At 46.6% G+C, this 21141-nt stretch overlaps 1 protein-coding gene across 1 annotated transcript; it reads left to right on the top strand.

Annotated features, from left to right (window-relative positions):
- Window positions 1–272: 272 nt before the first annotated feature.
- PAX9 (paired box 9) lies at window positions 273–19379 on the top strand (the record flags this gene model as incomplete). Its single annotated transcript, XM_082318865.1, has 5 exons — window positions 273–276; window positions 1145–1771; window positions 4123–4262; window positions 9426–9578; window positions 19125–19379. The coding sequence occupies 5 exons, from the start codon at window positions 273–275 to the stop codon at window positions 19377–19379; spliced, it is 1179 nt and encodes a 392-aa protein (XP_082174991.1).
- Window positions 19380–21141: the final 1762 nt, after the last annotated feature.

Below are 21141 nucleotides of genomic sequence, written 5' to 3'. Positions count from 1 at the left end.
GGGCCGCCCCCGGGGGCGGGCTCGGGGGAGCGGTGGGCCGCGGCGCCCTGCCCAGCCCAGCCCTGCCCACGTTGCCCTGAGGTTGAAATGCAGAAGTCAAGGCTCCCTCCTCGGGAGGCAGATTTCCTCATAGCCCTTTCCCCCGCACGCCCCTGCCGCCTCCTCGGCGGCGATCAGAGAGCCTCGGGGGCGAGCGCGGCCGGGAGCCTGTCGCCGGGCCCAGGTCTCCCTTCGGGATTTCGGGCAGCCCCGGAGGTGCCCTGCTCGGAGGAATGGGTAAGTGGCCGGGAGCCGCGGGAGGCGGCGAGCGCTGTCAGAGAGGGGGAGCGCCGGGCGCCGTCGTGTGCCGCCGCCGCAGCTCCCTTATTGACTTTGCTCGTGTTCCTACGAGTCGTAGGAAGGCGTGAAGGGTCAGGAGCAGGGAAGAGAGAGAAGCTAATGACTGCTCCGTTTATTATTCATGTTATTAGGCGAGTGCGAGGCAGGATCGCAGCTGAGTGGATGGCTGGAGCCCGTGGCACGTTGTATATTATTCCTGACACCGATCTTAGCAGTTAACATTTTAGCACGTTTGGTTTACAGCCTGGTGTAATTGTGCTGTTAAGCGAGAGGCGCTAACAGCACCGGGAACGGTCTTTAAAAAGTTAGTCGCGACTCAGAAGCACCGCGTTGCCCTTGCCTCTCCCAAGATGTAAAAGAATTTCCTCAACCACTTTTCCTTCCTCCCCCTCCCCCACGTCTTCGAAAATGTTTTTCTTTTCTTTTTCTTTTCTTCGCGTTCCTTTTTCCTGTGGCAATAAAGCTGACTTGTCTGTTGGGGCGATCTCGTTTTTTCATCTCTGGAATGTGCTTTTTTGGACTACGCTTGATGCGCAGTCCGGAGAGCTCCGACATTTGTTGCCACGGATTTTCTTTCTTTCTTTTATTTCTTTCCTTTCTTCTTTTTTTTTTTTCCTTGCCTTTTTTTTTTTTTTTCCCCTTTCCTTCCCCCCCCCCCCCCCTTCCAATTTCGGGGGCATCCCGCTACGGAGCGGCCGGGGGTCCCCGAGCTGTGACATCTGCCGTGTGACGAGGAGCCGTTCAGACGCCCGCCTTCTGAGCCCTTCGCCGTGTCCGACGGGTGTGTTTGTGTGTTTGCTTGCAGAACCTGCCTTCGGGGAAGTGAACCAGCTCGGGGGGGTGTTCGTCAACGGGAGACCCCTGCCCAATGCCATCAGGCTGCGGATTGTGGAACTGGCGCAACTGGGTATCAGGCCGTGCGACATCAGCCGGCAGCTCCGCGTTTCCCACGGCTGTGTCAGCAAAATCCTGGCTCGCTACAACGAGACCGGCTCCATCCTACCGGGGGCTATCGGAGGCAGCAAGCCTCGGGTCACCACCCCCACGGTGGTAAAACATATCCGGACCTACAAACAAAGGGATCCGGGCATCTTCGCCTGGGAGATCCGGGATCGCCTGCTGGCCGATGGCGTGTGTGACAAGTACAACGTGCCGTCGGTCAGCTCCATCAGCCGCATCCTCCGGAACAAAATCGGGAACCTGTCTCAGCAGAGTCACTACGAGTCCTACAAGCAGCACCAGCCGCCCCCACAGCCTGCGCTGCCCTACAACCATATCTACTCCTACCCCAGCCCCATCGCTGCTGCAGGAGCCAAGGTGCCCACCCCGCCCGGGGTGCCGGCGATCCCCAGCACCATGGCCATGCCCAGGACGTGGCCGTCCTCCCACTCGGTGACGGACATCCTGGGGATCCGGTCCATCACAGACCAAGGTGAGGAGGGGGGACCCGGGGCCGCAGCGGCAGCCAGGCAGGGCCGGAGCGTGTCGGTCCCCGGGCTCCGGCCTCTCCGCGGGTCGGGAGCCGGTGTCGCGGTTTGCCGCGGGAAACCTCTCGCCTTCCCGGCCCGAGCCGGCCGCCGAGCTGCCCGCAGGATGTGCCTGGGGACGCGGGCGGACCGGCGGTCCCGGGGCGGGCTGCGGGCGGACCAGCAAACCCTACGATACCGGCCCTCGCCGCTGCCCTTGTGACCCGAGGAGGGGCGGCCTCGGCCGGGGGGAACGGCCCGGGCTGCGGCGGACCCGGGGCCCGCTCAGCCCCGGCCCGGCCCCGCGGCCGTCCCGGGCCCGGGCCCGGTGCCGGCCGGGTCTCGCTGCCGCCCTCCAGTCACCGGCGCCGCCTTGGCGTTACCGAGAAGTCCATTTTCTTTAGTTTTCTCAATCAAGCCAAATTTGCTCCGGCAGGAAGTTCAAATGTCACCTAATTGCTTTCATTCTGATGCTGTATTTTCCTCCGAAGCGGTGGTCCAGGAAAACCAAACCCCCAAGATTTGCTTCTTTTATCCCTTCCACCTTCTTTCTGTTTCTCCGACTGCAAACCGCGTCGCCTCTCCCAGCTGCTCGCTACGCTTTGCCGCAAAGAAAGGGACATTTTTTCCATTTCGTTCTCTGCCAGTGAACTAACAGTGAATGTGGTTAAAACAACAGTCTAAAATAACCTTCGCCTACAGCGATCTCTGTGTCCCACTCTTCCCTCCCAATTAGCGGAGGGGGGGCCCTGTGATTTCTGTTTTCATTGCGTTTTTACCGGCAACAATCCGGTTCCAGCAGCACTTCAAATGCAAACTGATCCTTTAGGCACTGCAGAATAATTTTCTTCTTCTTTTCTCAAAAAGGTGGGGCTTTTTTCAAGCAATACACACACAGCCATAAGTATGTTTTATTTGTATTCGTACCTACAAAAATATGTAAGTTTTGTCCTTCTTCGCCCTCTACTTCACGATATAAACTTTATCCTCAGATCACACTGGCACAAACAAATGTGTTTCTGAGTCGACTTTAACAAATACACGCTTGGCAATTTCTGCTCTGTGCTGGGGAGAGGTAGTGTTGGCAGTGAACATTAAAAAGAATGAGAACATTACAATCACATGAGAAACGGAGGATTTTTTTTTTTTTTTTTTTTTTTTAGTGAGTTCCTCTTTTATTAACACCACATTGGCAGGCAGGCAGGCCTCTGCCGGTGCTGCCGGGTGCCTCGGTATCTGCCCCGTCTCCCTCAGACCTCGGAGCTGCACACATCTTTCTGCAGCGTCAAATCTCCCCCCTCCCCTTCCCAGCAGAGAGCCGGGGCTGCTGAGCGGCCGATGCCGCAGATGGGGGCTGCTCGCCCTTGATTTATAGGATAAACTGACCTTGCTGACACGGAAAGGAAGCCCCTATTCATGGGAAAGTGTGAGATCAGCAGAAAAGGGCGCTCACCGAGAGAGCTCAATTTCTTAAGACAACTTCAGATTTGTGCCTTTCCCCCGCCTGGGCGAGGGGCCGAGCGGGGAGGTGTCGCGGGGAAGCCCGCTCCCACGGCGGCTCCGGCGGGCCCGCAGCCCCGCGGGCTCCGATCCGGCCGGGCGCAGGGCTCGGGGGAGCCGCCCCCCCCTCCGGGGTCCCCGGCGGGGCCCGGGGAATTTGCCCGCTTGCAAAACAGCCCGGTATTCCCGTGCCGCGGCTGATGCGCCTGCAAATAACAGGGCTTTTATCTTTTTTTCCCTGTTTCTTCTCTTCCTCCCTTTTTTCTTTTCCTTTTCCTTTTCTTTCTCTCTTTCTTTCTTTCTTTTCTTTTCCTTTAAATTTCTTTTTGTGTTTTGTTTGTTTTGTTTTCTTGTTTTTTTCGTCCCAAAATTGTTTGGAGCCTGCTTCCTCTGCAGCCGTGTCAGGGTTATTTCTGACAGGGCGTATCGTTTGTCCTCGGACTCGCACGCACACACACACACACGAGGCGATTCCCGCAAATCCCCCTTAGGAGATCCCGGGGGAGAAGGGCCGGGGGCAGCTCCGTCCCGCCAGTGCAGGGACGCGGGGACGAGCGACTCAGCCATCTCCGGGCTCGGCTGGCGATCGCTGCCACCAGCTGCACGGAGGGACCCGACTCCCTTCTCCCCCGGGCTCACCCTCGCCAGGGGCTCCCGGGAGGCTCAGCGAGGCGTAGCGGGCGAGGGACAGGCTTCCCCTTAGCTCTGCCCCACAGACTGCGTCCCGCGGGGAGAGGGAGCCGTCTCCAGCCGGAGCAAAGTGCTCCGCATCACGGCCCCTGCCTCTAACCCCCCTTCCCCCCGTGTTTCCCAGCAGTGAGCGACACCTCGCCTTACCCCAGCCCCAAGGTGGAGGAGTGGAGCAGCCTGGGCCGAAACAGCTTCCCCGCCCCGGCCCAGCACGCCGTGAACGGGCTGGAGAAGAGCTCCCTGGAGCAGGAGGCCAAGTACAGCCAGGTAAAGAGAGAGGGAGGGGAGGGCGGTGACGCACAGGGCCCCTGAGCTCGCCCTCGGGCTTGTCGCCCTTGCCCGGGGCTGCCGCTCTCGGTTTGGAGCCGGTGCTGGCCTTCCCTCGCTTTTGGTTTGCAAACGAGTCCGCCGAGACGGGCGACGTCGGGAAAGAGCCTGGCTCCCTCCTCCGCTCCTCTCTCCGCTCCCTCCCCCGGCACAGCCGCCGCAGCCCCCGGCGGCCCCTAGCCCGCCTTTCTGCTGGCCGAGAGGCTCCCGGCGGGCGGAGGGCTGGCGGGGCGGGCAGCACCCGCATCCCGGCCGCCCCGGGCTCCCGGCGCTGCCCCCGCCGCCGCGGCACAGCCCTCCCAGCAGACACTCGAGAATCGCCGCGCACCGGACCCCGCCGCGCCGCCCACCGGGGCTCTGCCCCCGGCCCGGCACCGAGCCCCCGCCTCGGGCCGCGCCGCGCCGGGCCGGGCCGGGCCGGGCCGTGCAGCCCCGGGCCGTGCGAGCGGGCACGTCCCGCCGCCGCCCGTAAAGCCGCGTTTTACCCTGTCCGCAGCGTGCTCTGTAGGCAGGGGAATAATTTGAAAATGAGGTGTAATTGCTTCCTACATTAAGCATTTTTAAACGCTTAAGTAGACGGCGAATTTCCTACGTTTTAATTGCAACACAATATAACTATTACTTAATAAATCTCTGTCTAAATCTTTGTACTTGCTAATCAAATCCCATGCCAGGAGAAAAGCTATAAAAGGCTCGACTGTTACTCGTTGGGAAAGCACAGGTTTTGAAAACTTTTTTCCCCGTGCGATGGAAATGTTTCAAAACGTATCAGAGGTGTCTCAGATACACTGACTTCCCGGCCCTTCATTTGTTACGCTTACGACAAAGTCGAGGAAAACCCACGATCTCTGTTTAGCGTGTTCCCATTCAAAGACAGAGGGTTTGGACATATTTTTTCGAGTTCTGCATCTGGTTTTGGATTCCATGTCGAGGAGACTTTTGTAGCTCGTATTTGGTGCTGAGAGTAGCTGAATCAGACCCTTTCAAATTCATGATGTGGAGCGCAAACTGCGGGAACGCTTGCAGAGGTGCATAAGGTAGAGTGGGAAATATTGTAGGCCCCAAAATTGAACAACCGCTTTATTACCTATATTGCCTTACAAACAGTATGCCGCCCTTGATCCTCTCCTATTTATTTTGTATTACATTTTTCTATTATCCCATTATTATGCTGTTCGTTTCATAGTACAAATAATGCACAGTGTAGTATGGCCATGACTGTACAGTTAAAGATAGAATTAGAGGTATATTTAGAGTTAATATTCATCCTTGCACAATTTTCCTTAAAAAGCGAAACAAATAAAGTGTTAGCAGTCTTACTAAAAATGATGGAAATAGCTTGTCATGATTCTGTTAAGAACAGCTGTACCCTGGCTGTGTTTTCTTAGGTTCCAGGCTGGGCCTTCCGCACACGATTCTGCTGAAATATTCACGGGATCCGGCTCATAGGCTATAAACCATTGCCTCTGTTGGTATCTCATTTACCTCAACAAATGCGTTGAGGAACAATGTTATGTACATCGGGTAATTTTCAATGCTGGTGCTGGAAACTATTTTTTATCTTTTTTCACTCTTTCAATATTTATGCTTTCATCTTCATAACATATCGCTGTTGTGCTGTCAATACCAGTCTTACTTTAAAGTTTTGTTCAACCTGAACGATCACCTGATAAATGTAATTTTAACATATTCGCTATTTAAAAATGGAGCAAATTGCTATTAATAAAATGGAATTCATTTATCAAAATACATTGTCCAGAGAGTTTAAAAGTGCAGAAAAGCTAAAAAGTATTTATCCAAAAGGTCATTTTCAGAACCCTGCTCACTAAAAGAAGACACAGAGGAGATTCCCCCCCCTTCCCCATAATAATATGGGTAAATAGAATTTTGCTTTGGAAAGTTCTAACGTATAGACCAGTCTATTCCTGTAGTATTCAGATTTGCTTACCAGAAAATTCATTCACATGTATATTAATTGCTTCGTCTGTCACAAGTTTACTACTTTGCTAATTTAGAATGTATTCAGAGAAAATTCCTGTCAAATAAGGATATGAAAATGTGATCTTTTGCAGTTTTTGCAACATTCTTTTTGGCAAAATACTTGTTCCAACCAGGTGCAAGGCGTAATTTATGAATTGAATTCTTGCTGCACGTAGCACTGACTTACTAGCTGTCCGTTCGCTGAAGCGCAGTGAGTCTGGGGTGACGGTTTGTGACAGTAAAGTCTCACCAAAAGGCTCTGATGTTCTTAGATCTTTACAGTCTCTTGCAATGTGTACTGCTGTGGGCGTAAATAGATGAGCAGGGGACAGGAGGGAACACTGGTTCATTTGTACGGATCTAGCAAAGGGGTATCTGGAATGGCGGAAAATGGGGAAGCCACAGTTGTAATTTATGTGCCAGAAGGACTATGGTGAAATAGGCTCTGTCTTTGGACTTCAGGGTAAATGCTGTTTTCCTCATCTCCTTTGGGCAAAGCTCATTACAAGCGCTGGGTCTTAAGAAGGCAGACAGCAGATTTCCCCCAGAGAAGAGAAGTGACTGTTCTGTAATATTCCAGTTTTATGTCTGTATTACCAAAGTCAGCAGTGCCTAAAAGAGGAGTACAGCAGCAGGGAATCAAACGCGTATGTTTTACTTCGGCTTTCCGATTACACAACAGGACCAGAGGGAATGTGCTCTGAAGCACAGTAACAACAGATTTTGTGTGAGTGATAGGGAATTCTGCTGTTTCCAACAAATATCAGCTATACATTTCAAGCATCAGCAACGTTCAAGGTTCACCTGTCTATGGCCTGCAAATAGTTCCATATCTACTAGGCGAGCGAAGGACTTGGTCCCCCAGCCTTAGTGATGGACGATAACATTTTACTTCTCAAGAAATCCCCTGGAAACTCCCTCTGCATGAGAAACGCTAGAAAAATTGAGCCCAAAGAACAAGATCTGCTGTACTTTTAACATATATTTATTTGCTCCCTCCTTTTAAATGATATACATCTGTTTTAACACACGGGGTCCTGTAGGCTTTTTTCAGGCGAAACTCTTATTGACCTCCCAGATTTGTCAGCCGGCAGCCAAGGCTGATCTCTTCGATGGGTTCGAATGGCTGCATTTCACCCCTTGCCCCACACATCAGTGGGAATTTGGCCCACAAAAGAGGCAGGAAGACTTCACGTTCTTGCCTCAGCCATACACAGTCACACTCATTTAACACGAAACTGAACCTCAGCATGTAGAACATTTTTCACTTTAAGTATTATGAATTTCCAAGTGTCTCTGGGGCCTTTGCGATGTTGTTCAGTGTTTGGGTTTGGGGAGCTGAAAGCTCTGCCTGGCAGACTGTGATTCTGTACCAAACATTCCCCAGGAAATCACAGAGATGCCTTGTCAAGTTTCTATTAATGTTTAATTACCTGATGTCCCAAGTTGTCGTTTGTACGTAAGCAATTGCATTATATTTTCCCGGTGCATCATATTCACAAATTTGTCATACAGCTTTGCAAACAGAGCGACTGTGAATCAGAAAAACTGAAAAGCAAAACAGATTTTTCTGAGAGCTTGACAGTCTTGGGTCACACGCATTTCATACGGAGCTTAGTTATATTGCAGTATTTATACGGAAAGGCACATTCAATGTGGTATTGGGGGGAAGGCTTCTACAGATATTATTATTAATACAAAGGATGAATATTCTGAGTATTTAATGCATTACACAGCTTATACTGACAGCTGCATTAGGAAAAAAAAATAGCTGAAATCACTGAAATACAAACCCATTTGTACCCTGCATTTGAAATGAAAACATTTAGTAAATACATATCGTATTTAAAATGCAGTTCTCAGGCATCTGACGCTTGTGACTTTCTGGACTAACGTCATGGATGTACAAAGTGACAAAAATTGTGGTCTGTATTTACACATGTATGAAAATGCAGATCTGACGTATGTCTGTACAATTTGTTGAGAGGCAAATAGCTTTGGAAATATTTTTTTCCAGAATTGTTTGCTGTGTGCATTGCAGGAAGCAGATGTGCACGTTGCCAAAGGGAGCTGATCCTCATTAACGGGAAAAGCTTGTAACTGGGCGGGTTGAAGAGCAAGTGTTTATTGCAAGTTCGCTCCTGGAAAGGGTCCGCTATTCGGAGGCCTGATCCCAAACCTATTGGAGTTGCTGAAAACACTCCTCCTAATTCAGAGGGGCTTGTGAACATGGTTTGAGTGAAGTCTTCCTCTGACATATTGGGCACACCCCAAAGTAGCAGCCGCTTCACCTCTGTCTCAGCTGAACTTCATCAGCTGTTAGCGGCTTGAGTTTTTGGCTTTGCAGGGATAGCACTCCCTGGCCTTCAGTTGTGTTCTGATTAAGGGTCATGAGCTCCGTGTGCAGTAAGCACATAAAGGGAAGGCTCTGTTTTAGGGCAAGTGATTGCAAATAATTGTGGGTGCAATTCTGGACAATTATTTGCACAGAAAATGTAGGCAATGTAAATATTTAGTTCCTGATCTTTGACTGTAGATGAACAATGAACTGTGTATGCGGTGGCCAAAGCATCTGTAATTGTTTTTATCTGCAGTGCTTAGAACCCACAACGGGGGGTGGATACGGTAACTTCTTTGGAAATAAGATCAAAAATGTAACCTTAAATGTTATGGCCGATTACATGAACCTCCTACACAGATTATTTATTGAAAAAATTAATTAGCAGATTACTTATTTGGCACTTTATATTCTAACTCAGGATTCAGGCAGTTGGATTCCTGCTATGGGTCTCTGCAAAAATCTGTCAACGATAAAGGTCCGGACCTCCCGCTCCTCACTCGTACCTGGGGGGGTGGAAGGTGTTGAGGAGAGGTGCTTATTTGCTTTCTCGCCATAGTACCTAGCAGAATTGTTAGCAGAGTTCCTGTCTGGTGCAGGGGTCCAGACCTTGTCTTGGAGACTGTCTGGCTCTGTGTCACTCTCATTAGGATCTCCAGACCAGTGCCTGTTATTAAAATACTGTCGCTAAGCTGGCTTGCTCAAGGTCTAGGCATCCATGTCATTGCATGTTGTGGGTGAGGGGCATGAGCTGATCCCACTACATGCACCCGATTCCTTCCCAGGTGATCTGGATGGCACCCCATTCGAACCCCATTTGTGAGACCTGCCTCTTACTGGCCACCTGCTTCCACGGCCAAAACACAGTGCCCTGCCCACCAACCCACATGGCTTCAGGGCACTCCACCCGGATGAAACTAATAAAGAAAGACAGAGAGGTGAGTGAATGGTACAATGACACTCAAACTGCACTCTGAGCACCCTCTGCTCAAAGGGCCCCAACCCACCAGGAGCTCCGCCATGACAAACAGGACCAGGGACCAGAAGAGTGGTGGGAGATACCTATCACAGCCAAGGAGCGAGTGCCAGGGGCAGGGGGATTAGATAGGATTTGATCTGTTCAGTCTTCTGGTGCTTGCAGTAGAGTGGGAATTGGATGAAGACTATATGGTGTGTTTGAATTTGTCTGTTGTGGCAATTTATCAGCTCTTAGGAATTGCCTACGTACCTAGTCATAATGACCATGGGCATTCAATAACCGACGGGCTGTGATTTCACCCTTCTTAACTTACCAGCTTCCCAGTAATTGCCTCTGCAGCATCAGAGATTTGTTAGAAAAAGGGGACTGCTGTTTTGGCTCTCCCTGAAGAGGACAAAGTGAACTTTGCCAGTTTGTCCCCATATTTGCCAAGCTTCTAGCCACCAAGAATCCATTTGATGTCGCTGTGTCCCTAAGTCTCCTTCTTCCAACCTCAGTTTCATTTAAATAACACCATATTGAAATTACAATATATTGTTAAATATATTACATTAAGAAGGCATTTTTCATAGAACCTTTTGCTAATACATTATAGTTTTAACCATCAGCATAGAAAGAAAAAATGTTTATTCCTTTCAGTGTATTTGCTTTTTTAATGTCCATGTGTGGCTTGCCTGACTCCAGATTTTGCCAAAATACCAAGGGGGAGTTATTGTGCAAATCTGTTCTAAAACTATGGGAATCTGTTGTTAGTTCCTACTCAAGGGAGCTTGCTCACATGGCATGATTTTTTTCCTGAGCTTTCCTTTTGTCCTCGTAAACACAGTGTATCTGTCTAGGGGCGACTCACATTGTGCCTTTGTCATCAAAATCAAGCTTTGTACTCACAGCAAACAATTTGTTTTCACTCTACTTTGAGGTAGTCTGGTTGCGAGATTTGTTAAATAATAGAATATATCCTAAGATCCAGCACCTTCACTGGCAAGGCAGTGACTTCCATTTAGATCATCCTTCCTAAACTGGAGCATGAATGAAAAGCAACCATTCAGTGAACATACAGACCTTGCACAATAATCTACGTTTGGGAGACACTTTAGGTAGACCTATTAGTGTGTGCTTGGTGTGCCGTATGTGGTAGATCTCACTTCACCGTGAAAACCATCTAAACCCATCCCGCTTCTGAAGAAGCATTGGAAACCCTTGCTCCCCCCTTTTCCCTCGGAGTGCGCTTAGGTTTTACAACCACCTCCGTCCGCCTTGTCTCCATCGTGCCTTTTTCTCCTACCTTTCTTCTCCTCTGTTGTTTTTATAGTGGATTCCTCAGTCTCTGAAAAAGAGGGTTTTTTTTGCTTTTGTTTCTGCTGTAGTTTGTTTTGGAAAAGACATAAAATGCCCCTGGCTCCTTTAGGAAAGGATCGGTGATGGTGTGTAAATTCAAGTTACTATTACTATTTCCAAAACTGGGTTTTCATTTCCCTGAAGAGGCCGAGATTTAAAACTTGATAAGAAAATATAATTAAGAGTGATCTTGATGCATGTCGCAACTACAGTTAAAACACTCAATTGATATTATCTGATTTCTGTGTTATTCAGTGCAGCTGGGGATACCTATAAGTAAAGGAAACAACTTTAAGTTAATAAAAAAGCACATTAAACACGGGGAATGGGATCTGCTCATTATTAAGGGAATGAACATTAATTTAGAAGGAAGTAGTGTGATTTTCTCATGTAGTACATTGTAATGCATTGAATTTAGTAACAGGAAAAATAACTGTAAAGAAAATGGCATCTTTGTAAGAGACCCTGTATAGGATTGGGTAACTAATTACATTTGGAATCTTAAAGCACTCAAGCATGCAAATAACCCCATTTTAATTGTGACTTCGACTAGAATACCAGCATTGCTTCGTACGACTTACAGTGAAAAAGAAATACTGTAATTCTCCATTCCTGAAAGGTCTCTTTCCATTTTTCAAAGCTCAGTCTTCTGGGAATCAACCCAGCTCAGCTGAGCAACAGACTGACTGTAACCCCCTTGCCCATGTGTTACTTGAAAAGCTCCTCAATTCCAATGTATTACCGCTGTTCAGTCTTTCTTGAAAATAAAGGCATATGCGTCAAAGTAATATCCTACCTACAAAATGTTTCCCCTTCTATTCAAGATTTTTTGGATGTCAAAATTATTTAATGAAAATGTCCTCATTTTTGCCAGTCTGTTTTATTCTTTTCCGCTTACATTGGAATTAATAGAAAATCAAAGGGGGAATATGTTCAGTAAATCCATATTCATCTAAGAATATGGATATAGAGTCTAATAGGAAAATATTTTTGCAAGAAATTTTTCCAGCATTATAAAAAAGACAGCAAATCCTGATTTGCAGGGTCAGCTCTGACTAGGTTATTCACATTCAGCTTAGCAATTTTATTACATTTTTCTTAAAAAGATTTTTAATAAAAAGTGTTATCATAAACTGGAGAAATTTACTCAGTGCTCACTTTTGTAATCCTTCTTCTTTAGGTAACTCTGACTTACCCGTGTAGGCACATTCATTTTAGTGGGACGCTGATCTGAATGAGTGTTTGTAGGATCATGTCATTTTTCCCATTGATGCTGTAGCACTGAATAGCAGCTTCAGAATTTAGCTCTAATTTAGTTAACTACAATTTCTACCCAAATATCATTTAAGGTTATTCATTTTAAAACCTTAAAAGAAACATAGGTGTGTTACTTACATCTTTAGGTAATGCGCTTTCCTAAATGAGATTTCCATTACAGGCCTGCTGCTGATGTTTTACTTGGAAAATTTGTTTACTCTTCCCTTGGGATCCCATATGTTGATTTGATTTATAAATCATATTTAACCTCCAATTAAAAAGGGAGATTTAGCATGTTTGCTTCCTTTATGTTTGCAGTTTGTGTTTGATTGCTCCTAGTCTTGTTGCCATAACCTTTTTGACTGATTATGTGCACGTCATTAAGAACATGAGATATCCTCTGGGTTTTTAAGTTAATTTGCTCTTCTGATTGAAGGACTAGATATTCAGCTCTACTCCCTGCTGTGCTTTTCCCTAGCTGTGGAAAAAATGACTTCTCCGGTAGCTGCTTTGTGACTGTGTTTTCAGGACATTCAGAAAAGATTCAGCGTTTCCAGAAATTGTTTTAAGTTTTTTACTTTGTAAAATGAGCAGTGAGAGGGTGTCTGCCTGCGGAGCTACGGTAGCGTCCCTGCAGCTAAAGCTACTGCCAGCACTCCACTTTGCTGGGAGCTGCTGCTCTCAGTAAGACGGTTGTGATACTTCTGCAGATTTGTTTCATTTGCTCTCGGGGAAAGGCTCCGTGCCGGAGGTTCAAGGCAACGCGCTGAGCTTGCTGATCCAAGGGCAGGAAGGATTCGTTCCATCCAAGTCAGGGTTAGAATTGAGAAATACAAATGAAACAGCAACCTTATTCACCGGAGGTGTGTTCCCCAAGTCTTGACACAGACTGAACTTTTGCTGATTCCAGCAGGGGAGTTTGGGCTGAGTCACTGTCTGAGCTCATTAGGGCTGGTGAATTAGGTAACTCCAGCTTGAAGCCTATGTTGTTTCTCCAGAAACGCTTTTTTTTTTTCATAGACATTTAGAATACTTCTACAAAACATACACTCTTAGTCTATGCAATAAATTATCTATTGTAACAATTACATTACAATGGGCATGTGATTCAAATAATTGGAAATAATAACTTTAAAATAAGAAGAATCATTTCCATTCTTTTGGGCTCTTTAGACTATAAAACTGAGGTGGCATCTACCTGTGGCATCAAATCTGCTCTTGTTTGTATTCATGTAAACCTGAAAGGAGATCATTTGCATCATTGCTATTAATGATAACTAACATAAACGCAGGTCTGTGATTTTGAATGCTATGACTCTGGGTCATTTTCTGAAACATTTAGAAGCCACATGGGAGTGGATCGCAGGGAGATGGTCTACTTTTGATACTCAGAGAACACATGCCTAGGAAGGAAAAGGCAGCGAAGGAAAAGTAGAGAAGGGGATGAAACAAAACAAAATATCAATTAGTTACAAGATAGAATTTGAATTTATACCACAGCGTCTGAAAGTGGAATGTAGCTTGTGTGTTTCTCTGGTATTAACATGGCCAAGGCAGGAAAAAAAAAAAAGTCAAGTAGTTTGTCTGATGTGGATTGATTGGGAAGTTTGTCTGGGAAACTTGTGCCCTCTCTCCTGACAATGCAAGAGAGAGGAGGCTGAAGCTGCATGATGCATTATACCAGCATAACCTTTGTAACAGAAATCAAGGCATGTGTGGGGGTTATCTCTGGTTTGGAGAGGAACTGTTTTGACTTTTAGGAGTCCAAACAGCTAATGGAAATAACATGTTCCAAAGACAATCCAACATAAGCTTGGTTCTAGACTTGCTTTTCATCCACCCACTCCCTCTGTGCCCCAAATCCCAAACAGACTGAAAACAACGACAACAAAAGTCTTCTCTAGTTAGTCTCGTACCTAAAGTGCCTAAAACTAAAAATTCCCTCTGTTAAAACTACTGAACCAACTCCTTCGCTGGTGAAAATACACGCAGTCCATTTGTTTCAGCAGCATCATTTTGTGACCTGAAGAGCGACTTTATGTCCACCTTGGCTTTGAATTCTGGCCTGGATATTCCTTTCACTGGCACTGGTGCGTATCAGCAGTAACTCGGCAGAGAGGCACCAGACCCAGCTTCTGATCCTGATCCAACCATTGTTGTTTTGCAGGTACCTTTGTGAGAACATTTTTAACTGAATTTGCGAATCGGTGGGAGGTCGTGTGTTCTAGGTTTTGAACACAGCTCTAAAATTTGGAAATACTTATTCTGTAAGTTGTTTCAAAACATTGATAGAAGCAGCAATTCAGAGCACATGTTCTCTCTTGTCTTTGTAGAAGCTGGACAGTAAGTGCTTTCAAACAGGAACCCTTATCATTTGCACAGCGGAGGTTCTTGTTCAGTTAGAAGTACGTGTTTGTTTGTTTGCTTTAAAAATTAGATTTCCCTTGAAAAGCAGTGGTTTAAATTAAGAAAAAAAATATTTATAAAACTTAAAAACCAGGTTCAAGAAGCTCTGCACTTAAAACAAGTTCTAAGGGTTTTAAAAATCCATAAACACCATGGGGTTCTCGCACTCCTAATTATGAATGTTTAGATTTTGGTGTTCGTTTCCTCTGATTGAAATACTGCAGGATGAATTATTCATCCAGTATATACAGGGTCATTGAACTTAATCCCCTCCATTTATTTTAAGTGAATGTCATGTTTGTAAAAAGTGCCAGACTGACAGACAAGATTCAACCCTTCTGATAACTGACACATTGTATCTAAAGCTGTTTAGAAGTAACAACTCTTGCGGTTGAAATTATTGGGTTACGTCCTTCACTGATGAAAGTCAGAGGTGAAAACCAGGGTTTTTTTTGAGCAGCATAGTTTTAAATCACATAAGGTGAGATTTTCTCTATCCCTTCAGCTTTGAATTTGGACCAGAGGAGGTCTCTGGCTGCTTTGCGGGTATGGCTCAAACCTGCCCTGAAGCAGGACTGCGCTCCATGCCGGGCCAGTCCTTACCCTTCCCAGTGCCGCCTGCTTGGCTGGCTGAAGGCACCTACTGGCATTCACATCATCATGGTTTTGAGTGCTACAGCTTTGTAGCACTGGGACTAAAATAAGGATGATTCATTAATTCAGCAAGGCAGCAACAACAGCTTTCCAGTATTGGTAGCCGCTGACAGGTCACAACTGGCGGTCCCTACACAACTCTCTCCACGTCCCGCCCTCAGTAGTTAGGGCAAGATCTCTCTCTCATTCAAAATAGTTAGACACTATAAAAACATCAGTTATCGCAGTTGCAATTTATCTAAAATGTGAGGGAGGGAGGGTAGGTAAAAGGGTTGTTCTGCCTGTTATAAATCTGGATAGGTATTCTTTTAAATTAAGCTTTTACAAAAACTAGTGAATCCTTAGTCAAGTCCCATCTGTTTTATCAGTAACAACCCAAGTAGCACCTCCAGTGTAATTCAGTAACAAACTAGGGCTTCTCCATTAATTATAGTTCAGAGACTTTAATTTTACTTTGTGCCATAAGACCATACTAAGGAAGGCCACACAATGATAAATAGAAGTAGAGGAACATATATATAATTGGATTAAATATTGCTCAACAGTGCCTGAGTTAACGTGAGCTGTTCAGGAGCTCAGATTTGCCTCAAATCATGCAAAATGATCAGTTTCTGGTTGCTGAGAAACCCCTGGCGGCCTTGTCTGTAGGAGCTGCAGGAGGCCAGGACATGGGCTCGAGCATCAGTGGACCAGCGAAGAGGTGGCTTGTTGGCACATTGCCTGGCACAGATCTAGCCTGTGCCCACTGGCACACGATCAGCCTCTGACCCAGCATAGGGTCGAGCAGGGCACAGCCCACGACAGGCTGCATGGACAAGGCCACCCTGTTTCTCGCAGAAGAGAGGAGAGCTGTAGGGCTGGGTATTGCATGGTGCTGCTCACCCTCAGGGCCAAAGAATTGGCCCTGGTCTGTTTTATTTACGTGTACACACAGTCGTCAGCTCCAGGGACTTTTTTTGCCCTGACACAGCGTTTGGATATAGCAGGAAGTAATTTCTTGAGGACCAAAAGTTGCCTTTCTCACAGATAGCACTTACCCATGTACTCTTGGCCTGTGATGGTGGGGTGGGGAAGAGGTGCTTGGCAAAGTGATTGCATCAAGCAGTATTTCGCCTTGGCATAATGCAGCACTATGCACAACTTTGAAGGATGCATTTACAGTCTTATTCTTCCTCAGATGAGCTGGTGTTGGAGCATCTGCCTTTTCTAAAAAGAGCTCTAAGAGGAAGTGCCAGTGGTTGGAGGGCATCCTACAGCATGGCAGTCTGCACAGCATATGGGAAGAATTTTCTTCTCTGTGGCAAACGAGGACTCTGGCTTTTCCCAGAGCCACACATGGTAGAGGGGAGCAGTGACAACACAAGAGGCTGGAGGGACATGTGGCTCTTCTGTGGCCTAGGAGGAATCCTTTCAAAAGCACAGCCAAAGGTTCACGGGACACAGCCACTCACAGTGAGGAATCCTACTTAAAATGGGGCTTCTAGGCACATCCTTGAGTCCACTGCGTGGTACCAGCCTGCTTGGGAATGGGCAAGCCTGGAGGAGCAGGGTGGCCTTGCAGAGTCCAAAAAACCTCTTCTGATCCTCAGGGGCTGGAGGTTTGTGCTGCCACAATGGCTATGAGACTCTTCAGGGACTTGTCCCAGGTCTTTTCTCCTTCCAGCACCCCTTCAGGGTTTCTGTAGTTCTTCTCTCTGCAGGATCCCTTTGGGTTGTGGCTCTTGATGTCCCAGTATTACAAAATGGCTCTAACGGCTCTACTGCCTCTGTGAAAAGCTTTTTGTTGCTGTTTGTTAGAAAAAACAGAGAGGTGCTCTTTTCTTGTTTCACATTCTTCTGAAAAGCACTTTACACAGTGGAATAGTCAGGGAGCTTGGAGAACAGCAGCTTTTTAGGGCCTGTCACACTTTTTACTTTCCAGTAAATTCAGTGAAATAATTTTCCATGTGATTTAAGAAGTGTACTAATTTACAGTGCAATTATTTGAAGGTTTGTATCAATTAGCATTGTTGCAAACACTGATATTTAGAGCTGAGGCTAAAGTGTAATTCTGAGCCACAGTAGGGGACGTGTAATTGGAGTTGAAGGTCAGGTCACATATTTGGGTTTTCAAAAGAATAAGGCAAGTTCAGCTTCAACAAAGTGTTTATGGATTTGGAATGACAATTATGTTGCTGCTGCAGCTGTATGTTTTGTACTAATTAATATACCTATCGGAGGCTTGTGGCTGGGATCCCGTCACTGCCTCCTGCTGTTTTAGATTGCTGTACACATTTATATTGACTCCAGCAGGATTACTGCTTGGCTTCCCAAGTGGCAATGAGAGGATAGTCCAGCCAGTGGACCTGTGAGTTACAGTGGTAGGAAACTCATGAGCCTGAAACTAGGCCAGTGCTGTTATGGAGGTAAATACTGGAAATTTAGGCAGGTGCAATCCAGACAGGAATTGAATAAGTGAAATGTTAACATCATGGGAAGTTTTAGCAGAAATATAAGTCTGTTTCATTTCTTAACTCTGCACTATCCAGGTTAGGTCCGGTTCTACCAGGTGATTAAAAATGGCAGATGCTACATGATTTGCTGTATCGATACCTGTTCGCTCATATTCAGCTAGGAAATGTTTCTGGGAAAAAATACCACCCCAAATCCTAAAACATAAACCCTACACAAATTGAGACTTAAGCAAGATAAATGATCTTCGTTTGTACCTGTTCTGCTGAAGAAGCATTTACAGGGTGTGAAATAAACCACTGAACACTTTTTATTTAAATAAGGAGTCATTCATTGTGAAATCCTACCATGGCAGACTGAAGGACTCTCCCTTCTCTATTTAAATAGAAACCCTTCTCCCCAGCCTACGGAAGGACCTAGGAAAATAGCTCGCAGGGAAGGACCCAGCCATGCAATTGTTTTGTGTACAGAAGCTCTACTGAAACCAGGAGAAGCTGTGAGCAAAGAACATTTGCAAGGTTATATCCCAAGTACCTAGAAAACAGATTTTTAAAAGACATCATCAATAATAATAACACTATAGTACTGACTCATGCTCTGAGCAAACAGTTACCAAATAGTTTTCGATGTTCCCACCCACCCCCCACAGCTGCTTGTTACCTCTCTGCTCCAGGGAGCGTTGCTTTGGGATCCGTGCCTGTGCCTGCCCGCTGCAGCTCAGAGCTGAGCCCACCCTCCTTCGGGGCTGGGGTAGGCGAGGCGCTGGGATGGGTCCGTCTCTCCTGCCACTGGTATGGCTGTGGTCACTGCGCACTCCGCTTAAACCACCACAGCACTACTTGCCAGGGGCCTGCCACAGTGGCCAACACCCCCTGGAAACTTGGGAAAGGTGGGTCAATATTACAGCCCACCCGCTCCAACCCATGGGACTCATTGCCAAGAGGATGAAGGTGCACAGCGAGAGATGAGACAACTCGTCACAAATAGCTCCAGCAGTAGCTCTCAAACACAATGGTTAGATGCAACCATGGGCTTAAGGAGTCCCGGAAAAACAGCTTGCTGGAAGGCGGGCGGGCATACGGGGGGGCTCGGCAGGTCCTGCCCTGCTCTCAGTGTGTCTTCCCTAAACATCTGTGGCTGGTCACTGACTGGGGCAGGCTGCTGGGAGAGGTGTGCAGGGCTGATGCGGGGTAGCTGGTCTTAAAAGCAAAGCACAAGGGGGTCACTGTGCCCCTGAAATGCAGGGCAGTGGTTATGGGTGGCTCTCCGGGTGTCCTGAGGGCATCACTGGCGCTGGTTCTTGTATGAAGTCTCTGAAGGCAGCATCTGAGGGCAGCTTCTTTTATGGCAGATCGGCTGTGTCTTACGCTCTTAGAAACGTTTTTCCCTTTCCTTTCAGGCACCCAACGGCCTCCCGGCTGTCAGCAGTTTTGTGTCAGCACCAGCCATGCCTCCTTACGCCACACCAGCCCAAGTGTCACCTTACATGACGTACAGTGCCGCCCCGTCAAGCTACATGGCCAGCCATGGCTGGCAGCACGCTGGAGGCACCCCGCTGTCCCCTCACAGCTGCGACATCCCCGCCTCGCTGGCGTTCAAGGGCATGCAGACGGCCAGGGAGGGCAGCCACTCGGTCACGGCCTCCGCTCTCTGATGCAGGAGCTGGTCCAGGACCACCACAAGCCTGCTAGCTGGTCGTCCCCTGAGCCTGGCTCATGGACTGCTCTCTTTGTGCCGGTGATATCTGGCATTTCTCCTCATGACTTGTCTTCCGTAAGGCTTTTGGGATTGAAAGAGCTGAAGACATCAGAAACTGAGAGAAGTGTGGTGTTGCGCTCTTTAAGTAAAGACCTTGCGTCCCTCAAAGGGCTCGTGGAGCCTTGTCCCACTCTTTCCTGGTCAAACCACACGTATTTATTCTTAATCATCACGGACTTTCTAAATGTGCAATTGTTATTAAGATTTGTGTAAAAATCAATAAAGAAAAATCACCACAGAAAATTCTGCTATGCCTCGAGGTGGCTAAATGGGAGGCGTTTGCCGATTGCTGAGAGAACAACCCTTTCGTCGACAAGGTTATACAACCCACCGCTATTGAGGGATCACTTTTTGGTTGTTTTGTTGGGTTTTGGTAATCAAATATAGAACCAAGGCAATATGCAGCTCTCAGATTCTTCTGGCATGTCGCCATGGTCAGGCAGTAGTAATACCTTTGTGTTTTTATCCATTTGTAAATATAGCCTTTTGACAGCATTTGTTTTCACCTTCCAGTACATTTATTTCTACTTTTTTTTTTTTTTTGAAGTTAAAAAGGTGACTTTCTAGCTATTTTCTGTGTCTGTGTGTGGTGGGGCAATAGCCTCCGATGATGAGGTTTAGGTAAGTTTTTTTTCATCATGTTTTTGTGCCTACAGTGGAGGCTTCAACATCTCATGAAATACAGTTATTTCTTTACCAGAAGATTCAAAGGCAGAAATCCAGGCAAGTAACTCTCCCCAGCTATAGACAGCCTCCCAGATTCATGAAACACCACATCTGTGTTAAGTGTACAAACAGAAACGGGTGGAAAATATCTGAATGAAACTGAAAACTGTAGAGGAAAATGCTGTTAGCGTGCAACCTGTGCAGAGATGCTTACAAAGCCATGTCAGTCAACAAACCCACTGCGAAACAGAGTTGTACTATCATTGTCAGCTCACGTGTGTCCAGCATTTTCAGCCCCAAGATTATGTTGTAATTTTTTTAAGAGGAAGTTGCCTAATTTCTACTTTAATGAATGTAAAATATGGCTCTTGGTAAAGTTTACATTGTTGTTCTGAAGCATTTTTTTCCCTTCTAGGTATACTGGTGGTGGTGCTACAAACACAGATATTATTTAATATTAACAGTTTCCCTTTCTACGTTTCTGTATCCAGTGGCAAGTACTCTGTGCCAGTTATTGTGCTTTAAACTTTAATCCCAAGAGAGCTAACGTTCTGATCTTTGAAAATTTACCTATTTTCCTTGGGCAATAATAAAGTTCTGACTGTTACTCCAGAATGCTTTCCACATGCTGTAGGTATGTTCAGAATATGAACGTGGAAAAAAAAATTAAGCCCGGTGTGACATTTCATATCCTTCATGGAATATTAATATATTGTGTATTTTTATAAGTGTTGTGCAATAACTTACACTAGAGCTAGTTAAAGCAGAGGAGAAAACTTAGTTCTTCCAATACTGCTCTATCCACACACCATATTAAACGTTCATTCAGTGGGAAGGTAAAATACAGTTCTCCCTTAAAATACAGTCCTCTCTTTGTGGATTTCCAGCTTTCATCACCGAGACAGCTTTGGGTAAATTTTCATAATAATCATCTAAGTAACCAGTACAAATGTTGCATACAGTATATCCACTGAAATATAGATGGACTCGAC

This window comes from Platalea leucorodia, assembly GCF_965183815.1.
Source record: "Platalea leucorodia genome assembly, chromosome: 7".
Taxonomy (NCBI): Eukaryota; Metazoa; Chordata; class Aves; order Pelecaniformes; family Threskiornithidae; genus Platalea; species Platalea leucorodia.
The sequence above is the reverse complement of the archived record's forward strand: the minus strand, read 5'-3'. Positions and strand labels throughout refer to the sequence as shown.